The 26240-nt window shown below is 50.0% G+C and overlaps 2 protein-coding genes across 2 annotated transcripts; both read right to left on the bottom strand.

Annotated features, from left to right (window-relative positions):
- Positions 1-101: 101 nt before the first annotated feature.
- Positions 102-5696, bottom strand: KRT1 (keratin 1). The gene is made up of 9 exons (XM_006203020.4): positions 5048-5696; positions 3771-3985; positions 3392-3452; positions 2880-2975; positions 2548-2712; positions 2306-2431; positions 1538-1758; positions 985-1019; positions 102-887 (listed from the first exon to the last, which is right to left on the bottom strand). Exons 1-9 carry the CDS (start codon positions 5621-5623, stop codon positions 583-585), a joined length of 1800 nt encoding a protein of 599 aa, XP_006203082.2. The 5' UTR covers positions 5624-5696; the 3' UTR covers positions 102-582.
- An 8107-nt stretch (positions 5697-13803) lies between these two features.
- On the bottom strand, positions 13804-25461 carry LOC102534737 (keratin, type II cytoskeletal 1b). The gene is made up of 9 exons (XM_031682953.2): positions 24739-25461; positions 21343-21557; positions 20102-20162; positions 19474-19569; positions 18355-18519; positions 16723-16848; positions 16383-16603; positions 15948-15982; positions 13804-15501 (listed from the first exon to the last, which is right to left on the bottom strand). Exons 1-9 carry the CDS (start codon positions 25345-25347, stop codon positions 15173-15175), a joined length of 1857 nt encoding a protein of 618 aa, XP_031538813.2. The 5' UTR covers positions 25348-25461; the 3' UTR covers positions 13804-15172.
- Positions 25462-26240: the final 779 nt, after the last annotated feature.

Raw genomic sequence — 26240 nt, 5'->3', positions numbered from 1 at the left:
TCCCCACTCCCCCACGCGCCATGGGGCTCCAGTCTTCTGCCCCAAATACAGCACCCATGCAGGATAGACAGTGCCGTGAACAAAGGAGATTGAGACTCAGAGAGAATTTCAAATGCAGTTTATTGCAGCAATGCAAGGAAACGGGGAATTAAAGACTTCTCCACAAAAGACAACTTGCTTACACCTTATGTACAAAACCAAAGCAGCACAGAGTTTGCTGCAAGAGTTCAGATACTAAGATGCTGCCCAGAGCATGCGCTCCATGCATGACAAAGAAGTTGTGGATCTGACCAGCCCTCCCCTGGCTGACTTAATGAGGTGCTTTGAAATGTAATGTGTGGAGTGGTGATTGCTGAACTGGCAAAGCACAAAGCAGGGTCACAGCTGGGGGGCTGAGATTGCCACTGATCTAAAAACTTCTTTGGGAAGCAGAGCAGAAAGGAAAGAGCTGGGGGACTAGGATGAACCAGTGTAACTAACCATAGCCCTTTTCTCCAGTAAGACCGGAGCAGTTGGCCTTGGTCTTGCCAGATTTGGTAGCGATGGAGAGGGAGAGCTAACGGGGATGGAGAGTGCCTCTCTTTATCTGGTTCCTCGGGAATAGCTGGTGGAAACAAACTTCACGCTGGAACTGCCACCAGAGGTCTTGGTGCCCCCAGAGCTGGACCCTCGGCCTCCGGAGGAGCTGAAGCTACCTCCAGAGCCCCCTCTACGGCTCACACTGCTGCCCCCGGAGCTGTAGCTGCCGCCGCCGCCGCCGCCGCCTCCAGAGCTGTAGCTGCCGCCGCCCCCGGAGCTGTAGCTGTAGCCGCCGCCGCCGCCAGAGCTATAACCACCGCCTCCACGGCTACTGCTTCCACTGACGCTGGTGTGGCTGGTGCTCACAGCTGCAAGGGAGCACTCAGTTATCATCAATCCCCGCTTCCCTTCCAACCCAGCAAAACCTGTGCATGCCCCACCCCCGAGACATCGGCTTGTACTTACACACACTCACGTTCGGGACACACTCGCCAGACATCCTGCAGGAGAAAGAAAAGCGAATCCCTCGGGACTTCTGCTTCACAAACCGCTTCCCCAGCCCCCACTCCGCCACCTCCAGGAGCCTTCCCATCTGGGGCTCCTCTAATCCACTGGATCTGAAACCGAATCCAGTCCCCTCTGTCCTCCCCAAGCGCCATCATTTATTTCAGCATGAGTACAAACAGAGCGAAATCTCCATGTAAATTAGACAAGAGTCTTGTAGCGAATGCTTGTCACCTCCAAAGGCGTTGGCTTTAGGCCAGATGACATCTGAGCCAGCCCAGATGGAGAGTAAGCTGCTCAATTTCAAAGAACTTCATGGGGATGCTACAGCCCTCAAAAAAGGGAAGCTGGGGAATCTGGCTCCCAAAGTGAAACCAATTCTTTCCTCCTGGGCTGTGTACCTCTCCTTCCCCATACCCAGGACAAGCTGCAGTCACATGGCTGCGTCTTCGATCAGTTTCCAAAGGAGGAAGCATCTAGGAAGTGACCAAACTGCCCAGCGTCCCTTCCTTACCTGATTTCCTCTCCTTCCAGGAGGGTCCTGTAGGTGGCAATCTCCACATCCAGGGCCAGCTTGGTGTTCATCAGCTCCTGGTAGTCGCGCAGCAGGCGGGCCAGGTCCTCCTTGTTCTTCTGCAGGGCGTCCTCCAGCTCAGCCAGCTTCTTCTGGGCATCTTTGAGGGCGTTCTCACCACGCTGCTCAGCATCACTGATGGACTGCTGCAGCGAAGAGATCTGAGAAAGGAGAATCCAGCATGTTATACACTCTCCAGTTACCTTATCCCACCTTGGCCTTTTTATCTCAGATGGATCTTTCCACCCAGCGAGGCCAGTACTCTGGGTCCAACAGAACCACAGGAGCTTACATCATCTCATGAATTCACCTGCCTGTGGATAACACATCACTGTGTCGATTTCCTTAAATACAGGTAATGCAGCAGCCTCTCTTGGCCGTGAGTTGAGGCTCCCTCACCCCTTACAGACTTGACATTTTTCTAAATGTCTACTCTGGCTGCCTTTCCTCTCACTCACCACTGTGTAAGTCTTTCTTCGGGCTGTGGGCTAGATGACTCAAGATCATCACATCTTTCACAAATTTCCCTAAGGAGAACTCGGCATGATGGCCAAATTCTAGAAACCAACTTAGTCACCAAAGGAACTAGGGTAATAACACAACATTGGTATGGATTGCAAGATTCAAAGTTAGGAATCTGTCCTCCAGTTACCCGGGCACCCCACCCTGCTTCCATAGAGCTGAGCGGTAGAAGAAGGAAGCACGTACCTGCTTCTTGACATTATCAATTTCAGATCTCAGTCTCTGGATCACCCGATTCAGCTCCGAAATCTCCATCTTTGAACTCTTCAAGCTGTCTCCCTGTCTGCCGGCAGTGAGCTGGAGCTCTTCATACTAAAGGAGGTGGATCAAGTCAATTAGGTGAGGCTCACGCACACAATAGAAGAGAAAACACAAGATAGCAAGACAAGGCATTTCAGGAAAACTGGCCAGGCATTCAGCTCACTCACCTTGGTCTGGTACAGGGTCTCAGCCTCAGCCTTGCTCTTCTGAGCGATCTCCTCATACTGGGCTTTGACCTCGGCGATGATGCTGTCCAGGTCCAGGCTGCGGTTGTTGTCCATGGAGAGGATGACATTGGTTTCGCTGATATGAGTCTGCATCTGAGACAGCTCCTGCAAGACAGAATATTTCAGTGACCCTTATAGCATAAAACAAAAGACAACTTAGAGAGGGGAAGGGTCAGGAGGTGGAACATCTATCTCTATTCTTCTAGATAGTGGTGGGCTCAGGCTTAAAGGCTCTCCTTTTGGGTAAACTTGGTTGAAATTAGAGAGCATACCGCTTGGTACAATGTTGTTAAGAAGTCAATTTCCTGCTGCAAGGTGTCAACTTTGGCTTGAAGGTCCACCTTAGTGATGTAAGCAGCATCCACATCCTAGAAGAACAATGGACATCGTGAAGTCATATTCATTCCAGGGCAAGCCCCTCTCACCATCTGTGGAGGGGATTTTCCAAGTAGAAGAGGTGTTTGGGGTCTTCTCCACACCTTTATACGCCAGGCAGATCACAATCCTTAGACTACCCCCACCCATTGGTATCACAATCATAAATATCTTGCCTGACTTGCTAAGAACCGCCTCCTCGCTTACTTCATGAAATGCTGGGCAATCTGGAACAGCAGAGTGCCTGGATGAGTCCAAGTCCACGTAACGTGGGAGAAAAACTCCACTTCAGCTATTCTTCAGCCCACTACCTGGTTCTCCACATCATGACTTCTCTCCGCTTAGTTTTTGGTGACTCTCATTTATTACTTATTTCAGGGGTGATATCCACCCTACAGAATTTTCTCACCTTCTTGATGTTCACAAATTCATTCTCCGCATTTGTCCGCTTATTGATCTCATCCTCATACCTGCAAGGAAATCAGAAGTGATTAGGAGATTCAGAGGAGGTGAGGCCTGAAATCTAGCTTTCTGAACTAAAATCGGCTTTGCCTGTCATTGCCCTTCTATTACTAACCTAGGACATCTTGGCCATCCCTTGCTTCTAAGCAATAAAACCACTGAACTATTACCAGCTTCTGAGAAAATTAAAATTTCTAAAAATGCCAAATTGACTTGCCTCTAACCTAAGAAAAGTTACTGTTACATCCTGTTCATAGTCTTAGCTTGCCATTTTCACAAAATATTTTAGGACGAAAGTCAAGAGCTACCCAGCCAGTTATCCTTACTTGTTCCGGAAATCCTCCACCATGTCTTGCATGTTCTTCAATTCTGAATCCATCCGAGATCGGTCGCTTTTCAGTAGGTCCACTTTGTTTCTAAGATTGCTGATGTATGCCTCAAAGAGGGGTTCTAAGTTTTGGGTCCTAGTGGTGGTGTCTACCTGCTGCAGCAGCTCCCATTTTGTTTGCAGTACCTGGTTCTGCTGCTCCAAGAATCTCACCTAAGAGCACAAGACCCCATTACCTACTGGTGCAGAAGTGGAGTCCTAGGACCATTAACTACCGAGGGCTACCACACAGCAAGGCCCTGCCTTATTTGGAAAAGAATTTCAATGACTGTTTGCCAGCCATGGCAGACAGAGAAATAGGAAGAAGATGGTCAAGTTAGCATCACCTTCATAACAAACTCCACCTCACTGTTAATTCAGAGAAGACTTAATTTCCCTGAGAATGGCAACTATAGTACTGTTTCAGTTGGAACTTTAGAAGGGAGCAGCTACACAAATACCAAATAGCAAAGCACATATAAAATTACTGCAGTTGTACTTGGAAATAGGCACGCGATACTTACAAGGTTGCCTTGTAATTATTTTTAGGTAGATTACCATAAAAAAAAATTTGGTTTGCATCCCCTGAGCATACATACAGTTCAAAAGTGTTGGGAAAATCCAAAATTGAATTCCAAATCTATTGTATTGACATTATTGATGATCTAGCAAAAATTAAAAAGTGATTTACAGGTTTTTCCAGAGCAGAGACTTGGAGAGATAAGCATAAAAAAATCTCCACCCTGATCCAGTGCCAATGTAAAATCTGCAGGGTGCCGTGCTTCCCCTCTGTTTGGCACTGACTTGCTACATACTTTCTGCTATAATATCACAGCGCCCTCTCTTCACATTCAAACTTCCTTTTTATGATTAGAAAGACCTTTCCAGGGTTCTCATTTACACACCAAAAGATTGAGTTAGCCCCGTTTCTATGATCTTCATTCAACATATATGAAGCCCAATTCAGCTGAGGAGCTGAATATAAAACAGTTTAAGGTGATGTCAAATTGACCCACACTTCAGTAGACCACAGACCTCCTTGTCCAAGAGAGAGTTTAGTCCCTAGCATCATTCACAAACATACTTCTAATATATCTTCTAGAAGGCAGTTCCACAAACTGTCCTTTAAATCATCCAAACTCAGCACCTTGAGGCTCAAAGCCAAACGCGCCTTGGCTGCGCCAATCCCACATGGACCAGGAGAAACTCCCCCAGTGCCTGAGCAGAGAGACTCACCTTGTCGATGAAGGAAGCAAACCGGTTGTTGAGGGACTTGATTTGCTCCCTTTCTTGTGACTTTACTTTTTGGATCTCGGGATCAATCTCCACATTGAGGGGTTGCAGAAGGCTCTGGTTGACGGTGACTTCGTGTATGCCACCAGGATAGCCAGGCCCAAAACCACCTCCACCAAAACCTCCACTGCCAAAGCCACCACCAAAGCCGCCACCACCAAAGCCACCACCACCAAAACCACCACCCCCAAAGCCACCACCACCAAAACCACCACTCCCAAAGCCACCACCACCAAAACTGCCACCATAACCACCACCAAAACCAGCACGTCCACCTCCTCCAGCCACACTTATAGAGATGGCTTTACCGCCACCAAGGTTAACAAGACTCCGACTCCCAAAACCACCACCAGCACCCCCAACACCACATACTCCACTCGTAAATCTCCCACCACCTCCCCCACTGCGGCGCGTGGAGCTGCTGGTGGATCTGCGCTGGTAGCTGACCACCCCGGCGGAGCCAGAGCTGAAGCCCTTTCCGCAGCGGTACCCAGACCTGGAGCTAAAGTGTCGACTCATGTTGACTTGGAGAGAGTAGGAAGGAGCAAGGTCGAGAAAGGAAAGGAGCTGACACTCCTCTACCCCAAGCACAGAGACTTCCCCTTATATACAGGGAGTAAGTAGGGCTTGGTCCTCGAGTCAGCGGGATACAGCGCCTCTCCAAACGGCTTGCCTGCAGCCATACAAGATTTTTACGAGCCTCAACAACACGATAAACACTACACACCTAGCTCCCAGAATGGCTCTCGAAATTGCTGTGTATGCGAGATTGTTCAAGTGGTAATCATGTTATCAGACAAAATCTCCCTTCGAGTGACTGTGACTTGGGAAAACAGGACCCTACATCTGCCACCTGATACTTCTTGGTAAGATTTCATAACCACCTGTCACAAAGATATGTAAGTTACCATTCGTGTCTTGCCCTTGTAAGCTACTAAGCACACACTCCTCAGACCTGGCAGGTGCAATTCCCTACACTTGAATCTTGGAAGGAGTTCTCTGGCCCATTTCTGAGCTCTGCCTTCCAAACCTCAGTGCTCACCAAGTTATATCTTTAATAAGTGAAAAAATTAAAGGAGTTATTTTTATTAAATGTAAGATTTATAAACTGGTTGCATTAATGTTGAAGGAGGAGAAACTGTCAGCAAACAGGTTGGATGGGTAGATGTTCTGGAAAGCCCAGAAGGGAGACACATGTTCCTTTCTAGTTTTCCAGTTTTTCTTTCTCCTCAAAGATTGACCCAGGTAGGAGAAAGTGACACCAGCAACAGAAAACAATACAAACGGATGGCATGCAAATGCCAGCTGGAAAACCATGTGGTCAGCGAAATGAACAGATGGACATTATTTCATACATTTTGTAAAACAAGGGGGTGGGGGTGAAATTTGATAGGTGGTTCCAGCCTCACACGAGACTATATGGTGAGATGAATGTAGGTTTGAAAGAGATGACAATGATGGGAGTCTGGAGAGCCGGCCTGAGAAGTAAAATTGTTTCTGGGCAATAGAAATAATAATAGTAGTAGTTAACTAGAATAAGAGTAGCTAATTAATCATAATGTATCAAAAACTGGCCATGTACCAGGGGCTGGTCTGCATATTTTATATGTATTAACTTGCTGAACTTTCACAAAAAAATCTTGAGATAGTTGGGATTATGCCACCCATTTTTTAAATGAGGAAACTGAGGCACGGAGGTTGGACAGCCAGCCCCAGTTTACATAGGCAGTAAGTGGCGTGGCTGGGGTTTGAACAAAGGATGCTGAGCTATAGTGTACAAGATCCTAATGTGTTTTAGGACAGCACAAAGCTGAACTCAGGGCGTGCTGCCCGCTGTGTGTAAAACAGACAGCATGGGAATCGGTTCCCCTGGAGAGAGCTCCAAGGGCAGAAAGCTCATTTGATCCCTTTGAAACTATGGCTCCCAGCACATGCAACTGCTTGGAAAACATTTCTTCAGTTCACCTTGAGAAGGGGAGATTCAAGGCACAGAATTCAGTGGGGAGATTTTGCTTCCATCCAGGTGCAAGAGGACCTAGCATGCATTGCGACGGGCCAGAAACCTCCAGGGGCCTTCCTGGAGAGCAGTCCTTGATCAGCGTAACTGGGTAGAAGTGGCATTGGGATCTGGAAAGACCTGAACCCTACACAGACTTTCATTCTGAGACTTCTCAGAAGCTTGGCATGCTCCCCACACTTGCATCTAGACACAGAATTAAAGACTCAGTGAGGAGAGGCCAGCTCTAACTTCAGCTGGCTCTAAGCACCTCTGAGTGGTAAATCACAGACCCACATGGGAGGTCTGCACTGTGGAATACAAACTATGCAAGAGAAGGGGGGGTTGTGAAGACCATCTGGTCCCATCGCCCTGTGATTCTGAACCAGGACGGCCGAGCATCAGCCCTCGCCATCTTGCTCCTCACCACTGCGCCCTGTCCCTCCTCTTCTCCTGCAGTTTTTGCCCCACGCTGTCCTCCAGAGAGCACCCCTCACCTCACCTCTCCACTGCCCCTGCCTGCTCCCCATCTCCATGGCACTGTTGTCCAGGACTCTGTTCCAACCCTAACATCCTTGGGCTGCTAAACCAACCATCTCTTACGGAATGAGTAATCCAGATCTGGTTCCTCACTTGGAACAATGGGACCTGGGATGGTCTTGGCGTGGTAATGACTGTTGCCTAATCATCTTCTGAGAGAGGCAATCAAAATTCTTTCAGTTCAGCAAACTCCCTCCTGAGACAAACCACTCTGCACAATTGATTCCTTCTAGCAGTTTGGAGGGGTGTGCATATGGATATGCCTGCATGTGTGCTTGTCTCTCGGTGTGTGTCCGTCTCCTACTTCCGGCAGCCCACAGCCAGTCTTTGCAGGGATCCGTGGGTCCAGTCTCAAACTAAGAAACTGACACAGAGAAAACCAAAGAAGTGGATGGTCAGGCAATCAATAGACAATTTACAGAGCTGCAAACCTCACTCTAGCTGCTACCAGAGGGAGGGAGAGACACAGGAGCCGCAAGGGACCAAAAGGCACAAAACTACCATCAGTTTACATTTGCCCTTTCAGGTCACCAAGAGTATACACAAACACTATCCCCACAAGAGCCCTGAGAACTAAGCCGTTAAACTGCTTTCAACCCATTTGACAAAATAGAGAACCGAGGCTCAGAGAGATTGTGACTTGCTTAGACACTCCAGCTCAGAAAAGACACACCTGGGACTAGAAGCTGAGTTTTCTGGTTTCAATTCAAGCGCTCTTCCTCCAAAACTGGAGAAGAGGCTCATGGTTGTACAAGGGGGAACTGGTTCCTGTAAATGAGTGGGCAAAGAATCACAAGATATTCCCATGTGCAGAGACTCCAAGACCTCATCATCTAACCCACCTATGAAAGAAGTGAGAAGGCAGATCCACAGAAGTCAAAACATTTCTCCAAGTTATGCAATCAATTCCTGGGAATCGTCCAATTTCTGAATCAAATGTCCATCCTCTTTCCAGCACTCACTTTTGAGGCTACCTACTAGGATGGGAAACTGTAAGGCTGCCCACTACCACGTTCATCACATCCTACGATGGCCCCAGGATTGTGGTGAGTGTGCGCTGATGTTAAAAAGCAAATATAGGAGAAGGTTGTTAACCACACTCCCTTATTCCTGGCTTGTTTGTGTTCTCCGCATTTATAAAATAAAGACAAAATGAAAGCAGAAAGAAACACTACCATCAACAGGCACCAACCATGTGCTAGGAGCTACAATTCATTTAAGTATCACAAAAATGCACCTGGTGGTAGTTATTAGCCCCATTTTAAAGAAAAGGCAACTGAGGCTCATAAATATGTGCCCAAGTTCCCCTAGGTGGTAACTGACAAGCCCAGCTCATCAAACTCTGAGTGGACGCCTGCCTGCATCCTGTGAGCCTCCACTGGTCATTGGCCCGCCTCCGCCAGCTGCATCACCTGCAGCTTTCCCCGTCACCCTCTCACCAGGCCTCACATTTGACCTTTCCACTCACATGCTTTGCCCACACCATGAAATCCTCTTCCTCCCTTTTTCTCTGTCCCTCTCTCTCTTCCAAGCCCATTTCTACGCTTGTCTAACAGGCCTTGCAGTTGCCTTGGCAACTATCTTCAAACTCCCATCCACAGTCAAGCTCTGGGGCACCTATGATCGCAATTCTTGAGCATTTGGGCCTGAATATCTGCTTTTGGTCCACTGGGCCTTGAAGGCAAATGCCTACATCTCCTTTGCTCCATCAGGCAGTAGACAGGCCCTCTCCTCCAGGGAGTGTTCCTTGATTAACACCACTCAGCTGCACCAATGGTTTCTTTTCCTAAGCTCAGTTGCTGTCAGATTCAAGTATGTATTGATTGGCTCATTTTCATGTATGTGTGTGTTTGTGTATTTGCTGGTCTCCTAATTGCTCTGTAAGCCTTCTGAAGTCAAGACTAAGTCCTCTGTCTTTGGGTACCCTCCCAGGCTCCCTCTTTGCCCAGCCATCCACATGGTTTCCTACCTCTGAGGGGTACCCCCACCAGAGCCGGATAACAGAGTACCAGAACACCTCCAATCCCAAAGACCCTCACTCATACTCCAGAACCGGTCACTGAGATGGGGCTGCCACTAGCAGGCTGTGGGGACAGGTCAGGGCAGGTGTGGTGACATTTGGAGAGCTTTTGGAGGGATGGGACTGAGAAAAGTGTCGAAGAGCAACATGCAATGACAAGCCGCCCAGCCCTGCGGGACTCCACCAGGGACGTAGGAGGAGAAAATGTCACAGCAGTGGGGAAAGCTGAAGGCTGGAAGGCGTAAAGAAGAATCACACACAATGGGGAGGCGGGGTGAGATGTCGAAAGCTGGCAGCCAGCCGAGGAGGGGTCGAGGCTTCTTATACAGGAGGAAGAGATGCAGAACTAGGGGCAGCCTGTTCCAAGACAGACAGCAAAGGAGGCCCCCCGGAGTCCCTCACCGGCAGTGCTGGAGGAGAGCAGAGGTCAGAAAGGGGGAAGCCAAAGATGAGCATGTAGAAGAGGTGGAGGTTGTCTTACTTTAAGGCATGGAATCAGCCAGACTGGGTCCCACTCCAGACTGCAAATTTCTAGCTGTGTGACCCTAAGCAGGTCACTTACCCTCTCTGAGCCTGGTTTTCTCATCTGTAAAATAGAGATTATATCTATTTTACAGGGAGATTGAGGTAGAATAGATGACAGAGAGAAGAAGAAGGGATTCTTTCTCATCTTTGCATTTGGAAGGACTCAGAAAATGATACAACAATCAGGAAAAGCTTTGGAACAAGCCCCTGTTTCACTGGAAACAGTGAAAAGACCTGGAAAGGAATTTCAAGTTCTTGAAATGAGGACACCTTGTGGGAGGAAGTCTTAGGGAATCTGGAGTAGGGGGAACAGTGGACCATTAATCCGTAATAGGAAGCGAGGGGGCCATCACATACAGGAAGAAGTGTTGAGTGCACCTGAGCTGATGGGAGCAAGACTAGACTGGGAATTACTCTGGCAGTGGGATGCCTGCTCTGCAGGGTGGGGATGATCCCCAGGGCTGAGCACACTGGGCTAGGCATGCAATCGGAGGCTCCCAGAAGCCCTTCAGGCTCAGCACTGGGATGTTCAGAACAGATCCTCCACGCCCGAGAACCTCCCAACATTGCAAGCTTTGCAACACAGCATTGATCAACCTGAAGACACGCAGTTTCCTGGACTGATCAGGGCAGCAGATCCAACCAAAGAATGGGCATTAACGCTCAGTTTGAAGAGGAAACATCAGCGTACCCGGCTCATAATCTGACGATACATCCTGGGCCGAAGGGCCAGTAATTGAGGGTAAGGCAGCATTCTTGAGAGATGTCCTTAGACCAAAGACTTTCCCAGCCCAGAAACGTATGCCTTGTCCAAGGTCAGACAGAGTTAATTTTTTTGAGCTATGGTTGCTCCTCCTGTTCACCACATCTCGAGATCAAAATCTATGTAAATGAGAAGACAGTGGGATTAAATTTAGATTCCCAGAGCCCCCGCCCTTACCACAGCCTCTCAGAGGGAGGAACCCTTGGCAAACTTTCCCTGGGAGTCTTGCCTCCCTGAGTGCTGTGCTCCCTCCTACCTGCCCCCCTGCTGATTAGTGGTTGGGGCTGTAGGCTCTCCGAGTATCTGTCTTGTGGGAACAGCATTGACCAGAAGCAGAGATGGAGTGCCCCCTGGTCCCTGGAAGGGACCACGTGTGTCTCCCCAGCCCTCTCCCAGAGCCAGTGAGGGTCATCTGAGATAACACAGGGGCAAGCATTTTGTACTTGGTCAAAGGCTATGAAATTGCTCAGGTCTCTTCCCCACTGGGGTGAGTTCAGCTAAGAGGCATTTGCTCCAGATGGGAGCACTCATTGTCTCTAACAGGAACACTGTTTACACCAGAAAACCTCCTCCGGTGTCTTTTAGTGCTCAGCCCCAGAATATCACATTGAGACGTCTCATTGGAGCCCAAGATCCTCCTTGATTAACTCTTCTCTCCTTGGCCTTCATTTCTCATGCCCCTACTTGCCAAAGATTCAGGCACATGTTGTCCTCCATCTGTCCCCCAGTCTTCCATGATTAAGATGGTCAAGGCTTCTAAAGAGAATAGGAAGGGCCATGTTTTCTGGGTCAATCCCAACGGCCTCTGGTTGGCCTGGCCTTTGTATCTTTTTTCCAAAGCCAATCTGGATATCCTAAGAATGTCAGACACACCTGCATGGCCCCAGGATAATCAAGTCCCCGCCCTGGAATAGATCTGGTAGTGCCAGAAAACCTGAGTTCACATTATAATCCTGGCTAGGGCTCTTGGCCTCTCCGTGGCTTGATCCTTCCTTAGTATCTGACTTTAATTTCCCCAAACATAAAATAGAGAGTAAAATTCCTTTTTTTCTCCGGCTCCATCACATAAACTCGTAGGGCAGCAAAGACGTGAAATGCTGCCGTACACACAACCCCACCCATCTTTCACTCCCTCCCTCAACCTCCTGCCAAACGGTTAGCAAATCTCTGCTTAAAATGTGCTAAGTCCCTACGTGGCCTCTCCCATATCAGCATCAATGAAAACATGCTTCTTATTCTGGGCCAAATCTGCTGCGTTCCCACCTGTCCATCGGGATCATCAGCAAACTCCTCTTTGCTAGCGAAGCTCTTCAAATCTCTGCAGTTAGTTAACACATCTCCCTCCCCTCCCCCGCAAGACTTCCTTCTCCAGAGCCTCCCACAGCTCCTCAGGTGATCAGGTTTCTGATTCATCAAGTCCCAGCCCCTAAATAGTCCTGGTTCCTACAGAGTCATGGCCTCAGCGCAGCCTGACTACAGAAGAGCCAAAGCAGGCTGTACACACTTGCTCCTCCTGTCCCCGTGCCAGTCCCAGCGGCCACTGCATCCTATTCGCTCACGTGCTGTCACCATCAGCTGAATATTCTAAATCACTTTTGTATCCACTGCTGTTTATCCTTATCTTCCCATTCTTGTCTTCGTGCTCTTGGTCTTTGACTTCAAGTATAGAAATCTATTTGCTCCCTCTCTCCTTCCCTTCGGGCAGCTCCTCTGCCCACCTTTCCCCTTCCCACCTCGTTCCCCCACCCCCAGGCCTGCTGCCAAGACAAGCAAGAGGGGGAGAAACTTCTCAGAGAGAATGTAGGATTGTGCGTGGGAACACAGCGTCTTATCAGTGAGTTGCAGTCATGTTGGAATTCATCCCATATCCAAATTCCAACTATATTCCTTCAGGGAATGAGAAAGTAGGTCACATCATTTCTGTGACTCCTTTACACAGGCTTAGGAATATCACACAGGGTAAGGGGACAGCTTAAGTTGCTCCATTCTTTTTGTTTGTTTGTTTGTTTGGTTTTTTTTTTTTTAATACTAACTCTTGTGTCAAGGGCTGACTTTCAGTAGATCTCAGCGAGGTTGTTGCTCTGGTACTCACGAAACCCCGACCACTTCCTCCGTTCTTGAATTTCTGCATCTATGCCTCCCTCAGGGGCATCAATCAAAGACAGCCCTGTCCATGAGCCTTGCTGAGTCAATGGCCTCAGCCTCTTATCTCCTCAGCTCAGTTTCTCCTGTGTGCGCCCCTCCGTCACTCACATACACCCACCCTCTCTTATCTTTGACTATCTGAGCCAATTGTTCCCCTGTCTGGAGGGCCCTTCCCTGACTCCCTGCTCATACCTGTCCTGCTTCTGTTCACATTGTTCCACTTCCCACCCCCTCAGGAGCCCACAGGGACCAGACTTCCCATCCCTAGCATTAACACCTCCTGCAGGTCCCGCTGCTCCTGTGTGGTGGGTCTGCCTGTGTCCTCAATATAGCCTTGCTTCCACCGTCAGGCCAGGAGGTCCACGGGGGCCCACACTCGGATTTCCTCCCCCTACCCTCCATGACGTATCTTTTGGGTTGTGAGTGCCTTCAGATTCAGAAGTGTGTTCATTCACCATCGCACTCCCAGTGCCTGACCACTGCCTGTCACACAGTAGGAGCAGAAGAAATGCCTAGGAAACAAATGTGTACCTGACTTTTGAATGACCAGCCACTTTAAGGATCACATGAGTATGATTATGCATGCCAGGTTTTTGAAGATCGAGTGTTACTTATGCACTCAAAAATCATAATAAAAATAGTAAACTCTACTTTCCCAAAGTGAATGATTTCAGAGGCCTGCAAAAAGTTAAGAAGAGTAACTCATCTGACCAAACAACAGTTTGAGATCACAGGAAATTTACTGTAGAAACAACAGAAATGGCGATCCCTTCAAGGTACAAACTTCAACCAGGAAATGATGAGTCACAGCACTCTCCAGAGGACCCAGGCTCAGCCCAGGAGCTGCCCCAAGAGAATCACGCCATGCACACTGTGTTGGGACTCAGCAAGCAAGTGGAGGCAACTTCAGGTCTTAGAAGCAAAGCCACCTTTCCTCTCTTAGGGCCCACAAGGTCCCCCCGTTCATTGGCTGTCCTTCCTGTCCCCCTTGAGCACATCTCAAGCATCTTATGTGAGACCCCAAATAAAGAGTCACATTCTCAGAAAGTGCTCAGCATAACAGAGATCAAGAGGCAGAAGGGACTTCATCATCTGGGAAAGAGCATTAAGCTACCTTGCAAACAACAGGCAGCTTGCAGACTGGTTCAGATCCAAGTCTAATTCTCAGATTCCTCAGGACCTGGGCACCTGGATAGAGCAGTGCTGGGCTGCACACACCCAGCCTGTTGGACAATTCTCAAGGGCTTGTATGGAGCAGAGTTCAGGAGGGGCCACACTTGCAAAGAATGGCGCTGGCAGGAGGGGTAGGACAGAACAGAACTGGATTGCTGTCCATCACCTCTTCCACTCGCCGTTAATTACGATCCTCCCCATGAACAAGGACTCTTGGTCTCTGAATACCTCCACCTTGGGCTATAAACCCAGAGGATAATGCTTATTAATGTCTTAAGACAGAGACCCAGAATCAAGACCAGACAGGACTTACAGGTGTCTGATGTGGGCAGTATATCCATACTCTCCATTAATAATAAAGTGTGAGGCTACAGACCAAGAGGCAAGAATCGGTCCCTGATACAGAGGTTCTCCTTGCCAAGCTAGCTTGCCTTGTCATCAACCACTTGCCCAAAGGTCTCATTTTGCAGGTTCCCTAAGGGCTAGGTTATTGTTCACAGAGTAGCCCAGATCCAGGAAAAGGACGGAGCCTGGGAGTGAGAAACCTGGTGTTCCTGGCACCAACTCTCCATTATCCACCTTGCAGACGCTCTACAGGCTCTTCTTTTCCATGGCTAAACTGGACCCCTGGGTATCTCCAGGGACAGAAGAAGGGCCAGCTGAGTGGAGTCTGAGTTGAGAATGTACAGGCGGTGTTTTGACTGCCAGCCAGTGCCCTCCAAAGAGAGATCTGCTGTTTGGGGTTATGCACCTGCTTCCCTATGGAGAGTGGCAAAATTGCTGAGACCCATCGTGAAAAGGTAAGTGAGAGGGGTCAAGAGGGACATGCGGGAGGGCACAGGAGAGAGCTCTGCCTTGTGAGGGCCTGTGAGCCAAGAGGCCCCTCTGTCGCAGAAGCCGTGGCCTCTACTCCAGGATTCGCCTGTGGGTCGTGTTGGTAGACGTTTGGATGATCTGCACGGGGGAGGAGCCGCCGCCGCTTCTGCCCTGGTACTTGCTGCTGCCTTTGCTGCTGCCTCTGCTGCTGCCTCTGCTGCTCCCTCCGTAGCTCCCGCCGCTGCCACTTCCATAACCACCTCCACTGCCCCCTCGGGAGCCCCCTCCGGAGCCGCCCGCGCCCCCGCGGGAGCCGCCGCCGCCGCTGTAGCCTCCGCTGCTGCCGCCGCTGTAAATACCGCTGTAACCTCCAGAGCCTCGGCCCCCTCCGCTGACGCTCACTTGGCTGCTGTGCACAGCTGTGGGGGGAGGGTAGGACTGGGGTGAGCAGGACTGGGCAGAGGGCCCCGCCTGCACCCACCCTTGAGGCAGCCCCCTACATCCTTCATCACTGGCAGCGTCTGACTTGACAAAAGATACATTGGTGAAGGTATCCCCATTTCAAAAGTATTCCTCATGCTACAAAGGGATGTCAGGGCACATTTTCATTATTGCTATACCCTAAAGAGTTCTAAGCCACTGCTGATTATTAGGTATCATAGAAATCAAGACAAAGAAGAACTAACATCATAACAATTTATTGCATCCAATTTCTCCCGGCTTTGCAGTGGTGTTCATTTACTTTGGTTTTCATTGTGTAGGACTGAACACGAAAATGCCCACTGCCAGGTCCCTGCTGGCCAGCCCTCCTGGACCCTCCCTCTCCCGGCACCAGCCAAGCCCACTCCTGGGTTCTGCTACTTACAGACACTGACGTGGCTCTGCAGCTCCCCTGACATCCTGTAAAACCAAAGCCCACACATCAGCCAAACTCACAAGGCCTGAAGGTCAGAACACAGGCAGCAGCCTGGAGACATTGGGAGCAGGGAAGGCGTGTGCAGGGCAGGAAGGTCGGGGAGCCGGTGGGACCAGAGGGGATTTTAAACATTTTCGTGAAGTCTTTTAGCACTGGGGGGTCACCACCTGGCTGCAGCTTTGGTTGGGGTACGGGGACTGTCTGCTTGGAGGCGGGGCAATGATGACAATGACCCGGCCAACTCACACACCCTCTGCTTCTGACTTGAACATTTCTGCTCACCCTGGGCTACCAACCTTCCCAGAAAAGCTGGGATTGTCTTCTCTCCAAATAGTCCCACTGCTCCAGCTGCAACCTGCGCCTCGGCCCCAGAAACAAGCCCACCTGCACTCCTCGCCCTCCAGCAGCTTGCGGTAGGTGGCGATCTCCACGTCCAGGGCCAGCTTGACTCCCAGCAGCGCCTGGTAGTCACGCAGCAGCCGAGTCATCTCCTCCTTGGACTGCTGCAGGGCGGCCTCTATGTCCTGCAGCTTCTGCTGCGCATCCTGGAGGGCCCGATCTCCTCTCTCCTCTGCATCCGAAATGGCCATGTGCATCTGGTCGATCTGCTCGGGAGATGGTCATGGAGAAGAACCATGCAGGGTGGTGAGTTTCAAGAGCCTCCAGAAGCAGAGCATTATGGGAAGTGGCACATCTGGTCGGCCACCCTGAACACCCATCTCACCTGCTTCTTGATGTTGCTGATCTCTGACTGCAGCCTCTGGATGGTGAGGTTGAGCTCCGAGATCTCCATCTTGCTGGTCTTCAGCTCATCTCCGTGTCTTCCCGCTGAGATCTGGAGCTCCTGGTACTGAGGGTCAAGAGCAGCATCATGGTCAGCCTGCTGCTCAACACCAGCTCCCCCAGGAAGGAGTGGGTCTGCCTTCCCAGACCCCGCCCAAGTCTCTCTTCCCCAGGCAAGGTCCTAGAGTAAGTCTCCCTAGAGCTGTGACCACATACACACTCACACCTATACAGAACCTCCCTCATCTGAGCTGTGACAACATACACACACACACATACACACACACCTGTGTTTTGAGACAGAGATTCAAAATCAGGAAGTCCACCCTCTCCATCAACACCAAGGTATGAGCCTCCTTCATTCCCATCAGTCCCTGGGCCAGACCCACATCCCCAACAGACAGACCTGCTTCTTGATGCTCTTTTATCTCCTTTGCTCACATCTAAGCCTTACCCTTTGGGGGCCCTCTCACTTTTTCTACCCCACCATATTCCTTCCTACCCTTTTCCAGAATGATTTCCCTAACATCAGGACCTCATTTCCTCACAGGTCCTCAGCATGCTCCACAATTATTCGCATCTTCCTGTCTCCATTTCTGCATCTATGTGGCCCCATCAATGGAAACTCTACCCACAGCCCCTCTACAAACCCATGCTTTCAACCACTGTAATGAAGGAAGCAAGGGGGAGGGCTGGCGCACGGGTATCTCTGCATTTAACTTTCATGTTGACCACCTGCCTCCCCAGTATGATGCCAAAATCCATGCCACTAAGAACGTCTGCCTACAGGGCAGCGGGACAGAGGTCAGCGGGCATTGGAGTTGGCCACAGGTAATCTACAAAGCTGTCCGAGTGCTAGGTGTTCAGAATTTAAGTGACTAGCCTTTGACTCTGAACTTCAGTCTTCACCTTATAGAAAGGTCCAGGTCTATTTATGTTAAACAAGTTACCAAGGATGTGCCCAACGACTTAGCTACAAAGATGTTTATCTGATAATTGGGGGCATGTTCTTACCATGGAATACCATGCTGCTGTTAAAAATGATATAGAATATTTGATGTCCGGAAAGGCATTCATAAGCAATAAGTGAAAGAGACAAGTACAAAACTGTATTTTTAAAGATGTCATTATGAAAAAATCAGAATAAAAAACATTGTGGTGGTTGAGTGCAGGGATTGGTAGGTAGCACACTTGAGTTTAATTAAATTCTGCCTCTGCTGCTTCCCAGCCACAAGACGTGAGGGAAATTAGATGATTTCAGACTCTATTATCTGTAAAATAGGGATAATCAAATCTTTACCTTGTCGGGTAGTTGTAAGGAGTTCATGAAATAATATATGTAAAGCACTTAGCGATGCCAGGTACATGGGAGTTTTCAATACATGTTAGCTGCCAAGAACTGATGGAAAATATGCTGACATATTTAAAATGGTAGTGGGATATGAGTGATCTTTATCTGCAATCTTGACATCTCCTATAACAAACATATTTTATTTTAGAAAGTCCATACGTGTTCTGGGAGGCACGTTTTGTTCAGGGGTGCCAAGTCTGGGCTGGGGATGGCAGTGCTCACCTTGGTCTGGTATAGCGCCTCAGCCTCAGCCTTGCTCTTCTGTGTGATCAGCTCGTACTCCGTCCGCACCGCATCAATGATGCTGTCCAGATCCAGGAAGCGGTTATTGTCCATGGACAGGATGACATTGGTGTTCGTTACATTAGTATACATGTGAGACGGCTCCTGCAAGGCACGAAGCACAGGCTGACTTCTTCTGCTCACCTCCTGGGACTTCAGTTTCCCTCCACTGTCCCCAAAGCTCTCTGGGGAAGCCAGAAGCCTGGGTCAGACAGGAGCCTCAGGGGAAAGTTCCTTGGATTGTTGTTGTGCACCAAGAGGCACCTTCACTAAAGATACAGGCACCCAGACCTAGCCTCCAGGGAGAAGAAAGGAGCCGGAACTCAGAGCCCATCACACCTCTCCTGGACCCTCCATCCTTGCCTTATCTGACTTGGCTGCCATCTTGACAGGCAGGCTTGCTCCTTGAAACCACACAAACTCTCAGAGGCAATAGATAAGATTCCATTTGTGTAGGCGTTCAGACTCGCTTTTGAGTCTGGGCTCCACCATTAACCAGCTGGGTGTCTCTTGCCTCAGTTCTCTCATCTGTAGACTGGGGATACCCAAGACCCAGGAAAGCTCCCAGCACAGCATCTGGCCCACAGCAGGTAACCCCAAGTTAGACCCTCAATAATGGGACCAGGGGAGTAGGAGCGTGTCATCGCCCACCTCCACAGTCTTCATCTCTGTTCCCTTTAAGATCCACACTGTCCTCTCCCACAGAGTTCCCTGATAGCCCCACTGACTTCCCAGCACCCACGAAGATTTCTGGTTGCCCCTCTATGTCCCGGGTGTTAACCTCATTTCCCAGACCAAAGTGGGGACTGCTTCACCTTCTCCTGCCTCCCATCTCCAGCTCCCCAACCCTGGAATCTTGAGCTTTGGGGGTTGGGAGGATGGCTGATGTCAGGCCCACTGAGTTGAGGTGACTGAGGAGAGACACCCCTAGTGGGAAATGTTTGGTTCCAGCCCTCCCCCTCTTACAGCCTATACCCCTTGTCAGATGTAGAAAAAAGAAGGGTTTCTTAGGAGGACTGAACTCATCATCTCATCTACGTAGTGGAGATATTCACTCACCGATTGAATTACACAATTCTGGAAATCGACCTCCTGAAGCAGAACATTCAACTTGGACTGCAGATCCTCTTTGTTCAAATAAGCTGCATCCACATCCTGAACAGCAAGCCAAGACAGTCTGACTTTATTGCCCAAGTGTTGCCTGCCACCAGCTGTCTGGGTGACCTCATGCAAGAGGCAAAGCCTCTCTGGGTTTATTTCCCTGCCTGCAAATTTCCTCACTTCACTCAAATAAGAGACCAGTAAACCCCGGCTTTCCTGGTCATAAGGAAGCATTCACCAGCTCTTCAGCCCCATCAGTCACACAAAATACCCCAGGTCCCTCCCCAGGTCCCTTCCCATGTCCTAAGTCTCCACAGAACTGACACTCAAAGGCTGCCTGTTAATTGAATCCCACATTCAGGACCCTGGAGAGATGAAAAACTCAAGGATTCCTAAAGCTTCATATTAGCATCGCTTTCAGGCTTACTGCTTCAATGCCAGGGCCCCAGCATTTGGGAAACATGTTCAATAGGCTGGCCCCAAGCCCACCTGTCCACCCCTCGGTCACACAGCATCCCACGGGAAGCCCTCCCTCTGCTCAGCCTCCTGAGCCCACAGTCCCCCCTGAGACTCCCCTAATCCTCACCTTCTTCAGGACGACAAAGTCATTCTCGCTGTTGTTCCTCCGGTTGACTTCTTCCTCATACCTGGGGGGAGGGGGGTGTCAGAACCTCGGACAGGCTGCAGGGGCTGAGCTGAGCACCTTGAGATTCTGCCATAGCAGGAGGCTCGGAGTTCCCCAAACTTTTACTGCCCTGGACTCGACATTCCCTGCCAGGGCCCGCCGCTCTCCCTGACAAGCAGCTAGAACCACCTCCTGGCTCTCCAGCTCAACAGAGGGGCAACATCACAATATGGAAAACCCAAAGCCACATAGAATGCCCCACAAATGTCCTTTTTATTTTGATGTGTGACCTTTGTAAATATGTCAAGCTCGATCATTTTTTTAACTAAGAACTAAAGTAATAATCACTTTCAGTAAATGTTTTTAACAAGAAAATTTTTTCACCTGCCATTCTACACCCCCATCAACTTCAGGGTGCATTTCATCTCTGCCTGTTGACTCACATGAACCTGACTCTCTACTGGCCCAGGTGATGTAAAGAGAAGCATCTTGCACCCCCAGCATGGAGGGGAGAGGCCGCTCAATTGCCTGCACGGTGCAGGAGCAGCTGACCTAGATTCAGGCAAGTCCTGTCACCCCTACGATTATTATTAATAATAGCTAGTGCTTACTGAATGCTTCGTACCTGCACACACAGCCTAAGAACGTATTAAGAATAATTTCGTCTAAACCAGTGGTTTTCCACATATGGTCCCCAGTCCACCAGCATCAGCATCAGCATCAGCATCACTTGGAAGCATATTAGAAAGGCAAACACTCTGACCCCATCCCAGACCTACTCGATCAATCTGATTTTAACAAGCTGATGCATACTACCCGTCTACACCTCACAACAATCCAACAAGGATGGCACTTACTATCCCCCCTTTACTAATGTGAAAACTAAAAGCTTAGAAAGATGACCTTGCAGGCAGCCAGGAAGTGAAAAGCCCACACTGGAACTTGGGCTTACCTGGCTCCAACATCCATGAAGCGTCCCCTCCCCACCCGATACAGTTGGGAGCCGACTGGCCATACCATCGCCAGGGCTACCATAAGCAAAATGGTGTCCCTATGGTTGTGTAGCGCAGACCCTGCCTGGCTGCACCTGGTGGCTCTGGCCCCACCACCCCAACACGTTAATAGTAAGCAGAACCCCTTGCTCCGTGAATCAGTCCCCTGCCTCGCTGCTCCTGACACATTTGCTCCTCCGGGAGCCTCACTTGTTCTTGAAGTCCTCCACGGCGTCCTGCATGTTCCTGATCTCCATATTCTGGCGCTTCTTCTCCGTATTGAGAAAATCCACCTGCCTCCGCAGGTTGCTGATATAGCTCTCCAAGATGGGCTCCAGGTTGTTGGTCCTAGTGGACGTGTTTACCTGCTGCAGCAGCTCCCACTTTGTTTGTAGCACCTGATTCTGCTGCTCCAGAAATCGCACCTGAGAACAAGAGACCTCCAGGTTCACTCCCAGGCTGTGAGTTAGGGAAGCACCTCCACAGGTAGGAGAATCAGCAGCCTCACAGTATATCCAGACCTCAGAGAATCAGGACAGCCCCCCTAGGGGTCAGAAGTCTCTCTTTCTGGAACCAGGACACATGAACCCAGTGTGGTTTCTGATGGTTGATGAATGACCATAAAGTCAACCTCCCTAAAATTAACACTAAGCTGACTCTGGTAATGAAGGCAAGTCCCTGTCAACTGAGTGCCCTGTTTCCTTTGGCTCCATCCATTTATGTTTTACAGCTGTCCCTCCCCACACTCAGTTTCTCCATGCCAACATCAGGAAATGGTGGTCCAGAGCATCTGAAACACTGACCCATCCAAGGTTCATTTCTCTTTGTGGTTGAAGCACTTCATGTGATTGAGGAAAGGAGAAAATAAGAGCGGAGGGACAATTCGGCTTAAAATATTAAACTGATTCCTGAGCAAACTTGCCCACATGTCCTCACCCTGCAGACCCCGCCACCTCTGCCACTGACCGGTATGTTTTTCAAGAAGGTCACCTCATTTCAATGCTTTCATAACCCAGACAGAATCTTAAAAGTAAAAGAAAAAAAAAATGTCAATGTGTGATGCACTCTGGTGCCCCAAAGTAAAGAAATGGGAGTTGTCTCATGTTTGGAACTCTCCCCTTCATTAGCAAGGACGATGGAGAGTGGACATCACTCTGTATTCTCACTGCCTCTCCCCCCAGCACTGTGCATGTGAATGTCAGGTACAGGGTCCAGAGAGCTGGTTGGCTACACAGACCAAGTGCATGGACTCTCCTTCACATGATGATCAACTCTCATTTTACCTCTGCTGGCTGCCTGCAGAGGGAGCCTTCCCTCCCACGTCTTAGGTGAGGACAATGGATGTCTCCATGCTTTGCTCAGGTGTGTACACACACACATGCACGCACGCACACACACACGCACACATGCACGTGTGCACCCAGAGCCTTCACGCTGCTCACTAAACCTTTCAGCTTGAGGACTGTTGCACCCGGTGGCCACAATGTTGCCTGATTTTCACAAGCGCAAGCAGGGGGTTCCCAGCAGCTGTGGGTTAGAGGATCAGACCATATAGGGCCGGAAAGGATCTTGGCTTTTGTTCTTAATGAAACAGGAAGCCAACAGAGGATTCAAATGGAGGAGTGATGTGTTATGTTTTTAAAGGGTGGCTCTGGTGTGGTGCTGAGAATAAGCTGCACAGGATTAAGAGTAAAAGGAGGAAGCTCAGATCAGAAACTAGGGTCAGAAGTCACTGCAATAGAACCTGCGTCCCCTCCAGCCAGGCCAGAGCCCTCCTGGATGAGGACTCTCCCCTCATGGTCATCACAGGCCAGGCCCATAAGGAAGGACAGGAAGCCCTGGTCACCTGTACCCTGGCCTGTGCCCTCAGCCCCGTGCCATAAAACAGAACAGATGTCCTGTTAATGGCAGGGAGCACAATCGAATGGGAGTCTCAGGACATCGTTGCCCACAGCCCATGGCCGTTTCACTCACCCCCAGCCCTCTCTCCTCCCAACTCCTCCCTTGAGCTAGCCTTGACCTTCCAGTAGTGTCTCCTTCACTTGTCACCTCCTTGCTCCAGTCAGGACCCCCAGTCCCTGCCTGTGCCTGAGGTGTGATGCTGTTCAGCCAAATTTCCCATCCACAGTGATCGGAAGTAGCCAGAAGCACTATGGCTACCTCTGGGGCCCCTCTGCCCCCAGCCTACACACTGTCCTGTCCCCAGCGTTTGCCCACATCTCAAAGGCCAGGGACACAACCCAGTGGTGGACTTTGGCCATGGCTACTCTGCAGTCAGGCCACCAGTCAAGCTCTGTCCTTGACACTGAACTCCTGTGGGAAAGTCACCCAGCATATAGGGCCCTCTGTGCCCCGGGGTGCCTCCCTCCATATCCCAGGAGTTAAGGAACTTTCTAGAGATCCTCCAACAGCTACCATGCTTCCATCCCTGGACAAAAGGAAATGCTGAAGGCAGATCTTTACCGTAGCTCTTCCTCTAGGGCAGCCTCTGCTTGGTGATTGGGACCCAACCAGACTTAACCTGAGATTTAATCAAGGAACTAGGGAGAAGGGCTTCCTTGGCTCCATCTGGCCCATTGTTGGCCCAGGATGAGCTAAAATGATGGACGCAGAATCCTGCATAGTCTGCTATTGGCCTTCGCCCCCAGCCTTCCCCACCAGGGCGCTCATCTTGGCTCTGCCATGGTTCACCCGCCCTGCTTCTCCTGCCCTGTCTCTGTAGCGCCATCCCCACCCCTCTCCTCTTCCCTCCGTTAAACCATGTTCTCCAGGAATTTTAACCATTTGAAATTCCCTAAAAGTGTCAAACTCTCATGCCTCCTGATTCTTCTCCCTGGAAATTTCCTCTCCCCTGAGAACCTGTTTGACTCTCTCCTCCTTCAAGACCTATGTCAGCCCAGAGCCCATCACACCCTCCTTTGCGCCACCATGGCCCAGAGATTTCTGTCCCTACTAACACACTTTCCACTCTTGGTCATCATCCTCTTCCCTTTCCATCTGGGGCCCTTTGAGGGCAGGACCTGTGTCCTTGTCACCCTGTAGCACCTGAGGTGTTGGGCATATAGTAGATGCTTGGTAATGTTTGTGGGCTGCATGGGTGGATGTTGGATGGACAGATGGATGGATAGTGAATGGGTGGATGGCTGAATGGATGGACAGATGGATGGATGGAGAATGGGTGGATGGCTGAATGGATGGACAGATGGATGGATGGAGAATGGGTGGATGGATGAATGGATGAACAGATGGATGGTGAATGAGTGGATGGATAAGTGGCTGGACAGATAAGTGGATGGGTGAATGGGTGGATGAATGAATGGAAAGTGAAAAATGATGGATGAGAATGAGGTTATTACAGTATGTATTTTTTTCTGTTGGATATTTTCACACCTCGTATCAGCTTTCCTGCCAAAAGGAAAAAATAGAGAAAAATCCCCTCAGTGAGCTCAGTTGAGGCCTACGTGAAGTAAATGCTGTCTTAAGGTCCCAAGACATCTGGAAGGGACTGTCACCACCAAACTGAGACAGCGGAGTGTGCTGAGAGGCGGCAGGGCACAAGGTCATCTGGTCAGAGACCAGAGACTCTGCCTGTCGCTGGGCACTCACCTTGTCAATGAAGGAGGCAAACTTATTATTGAGAACCATGATCTGCTCCCGCTCCTGGGTCTTAACCCTCTGAATTTCAGGGTCCACCTCCAGGTGAAGTGGTTGTAAGAGGCTTTGGTTAATGGTCACCTCTTGGATGCCCCCCGGGGGACAAGAAGGACCAAAGCCCCCAAGCCTGAAATTGCTGCCTCCAAACACAGCACCCCCCAAGCCACCTCCTCCATAGCCACCACCGCCAAAGCCACCACCCCCAAAGGCACCACCACCCCCAAAGCCACCACCTCCAAGGCCGCTACCCACAAAGCTGCCACCCCCGAAGCATCTGCCGCCTCCAAACCCCCCTCCTGCTCCCCCACCCTGGCGGAAACCACTAGCGTTTCTCCCCACTAGGCTGAAGCAGATGCTTCTGCTGCCACCCAGATTGAAGAGGCTCCTGGAGCCAAACCCCCTGGCCGGGCTCCCGTACCCACCACCGCCACACCTCCCTCCGACCAGGCACACAGACCCCACAGCCTGACTCCCACCACCGGAGCCCGCAGAGGAGCCAGCGCTGTAAACCCGCCTGCTCCTTGAGCTAAACGCTGACTGGGAACTAAACTGGCGGCTCATGGTTCCTGGCGCATCCAGAGAAGCAGACAAGAGAAAGGGCCCAACCGGATAGAAGGAGGCAGAGACCGGGGAGAGAAGGAACTATGACTCCTTTGGCAAGAGATCTGGCTCAGTCCCTATATATACAAGGACTCGTTTGGGCTGGGCACTTTCTGAAGCCTGGGAGGGGAGTATTTATGTTTGGTTTGCCTGCCAGCAACATCTGTTTAAAACTTCACACCTCTGAGTTGCAGAAATCACACTGTAGACAAACTTCCCCAACTTGATCATTTATCATTCATCTCTCGCCATTTAGAAATCAGAGTGCGATATTCTCTCCTGATCGAGTTGCTGGAAACTCCTATCTGGTTTCCTCCAAATCACTGGTTGATAGCTTCCTCAGAAACGCCACCATTGAGTTGTTTGTTTTGGGGAGCGCCCAGGAGACTGGGGCAAAGCAAGGGGTTGTCTAGTTGCCTTGGGACCAGAGCTGGGACAAGGGTGGAGACTTCTGCCACCATGGCATGATCCTGGTGGGGTAACAGTTCTGTTCTGACCTCCCCACACTCTGCTTCTGTCCCCCACTCTTCCCCCAATGCACACCCCGCAAATTTTAATCACATAAAAACATGGTTCTGCGGTCATTGGGTGCAAACGAAAGCCAAGAGACCCTGCCCAAGACTGCCCACATTTTTCTGGGTGCATCATGTGCTGCTCTGTATACCTCGGGCTCCTCAAATACAAAACAGCTGAGGTCCTATGCCACTAAAGCTCTGTGGTTGCAGATTCATTGAGCATCTCCCAGGACCTACCATTGTCTTCTGGACCAAAAGACAAATTATTCCAAAAATCTCTCTCTCTTTCTTTTTTTTTTTTTTAATTCCCAATCTACCATGGACCAATGCTTTTCTAAA

Source organism: Vicugna pacos, chromosome 12 (genome assembly GCF_048564905.1).
Source record: "Vicugna pacos chromosome 12, VicPac4, whole genome shotgun sequence".
NCBI lineage: Eukaryota > Metazoa > Chordata > Mammalia > Artiodactyla > Camelidae > Vicugna > Vicugna pacos.
The sequence above is the reverse complement of the archived record's forward strand: the minus strand, read 5'-3'. Positions and strand labels throughout refer to the sequence as shown.

Coding starts and splice junctions, on each gene's coding strand:
- KRT1 (XM_006203020.4), bottom strand. CDS start 5,623: ATGAGTCGACACTTTAGCTCCAGGTCTGGGTACCGCTGCGGAAAGGGC. Junction 2,713..2,879: donor TAACAACATTGTACCAAGCG/GTATGCTCTCTA, acceptor TCTGTCTTGCAG/GAGCTGTCTCAGATGCAGAC. Junction 888..984: donor TGTCCCGAACGTGAGTGTGT/GTAAGTACAAGC, acceptor GCTCCCTTGCAG/CTGTGAGCACCAGCCACACC.
- LOC102534737 (XM_031682953.2), bottom strand. CDS start 25,347: ATGAGCCGCCAGTTTAGTTCCCAGTCAGCGTTTAGCTCAAGGAGCAGG. Junction 19,570..20,101: donor ACTTTGTCGTCCTGAAGAAG/GTGAGGATTAGG, acceptor CTTGCTGTTCAG/GATGTGGATGCAGCTTATTT. Junction 15,983..16,382: donor CTGGAGGGCGAGGAGTGCAG/GTGGGCTTGTTT, acceptor TTGGTTTTACAG/GATGTCAGGGGAGCTGCAGA.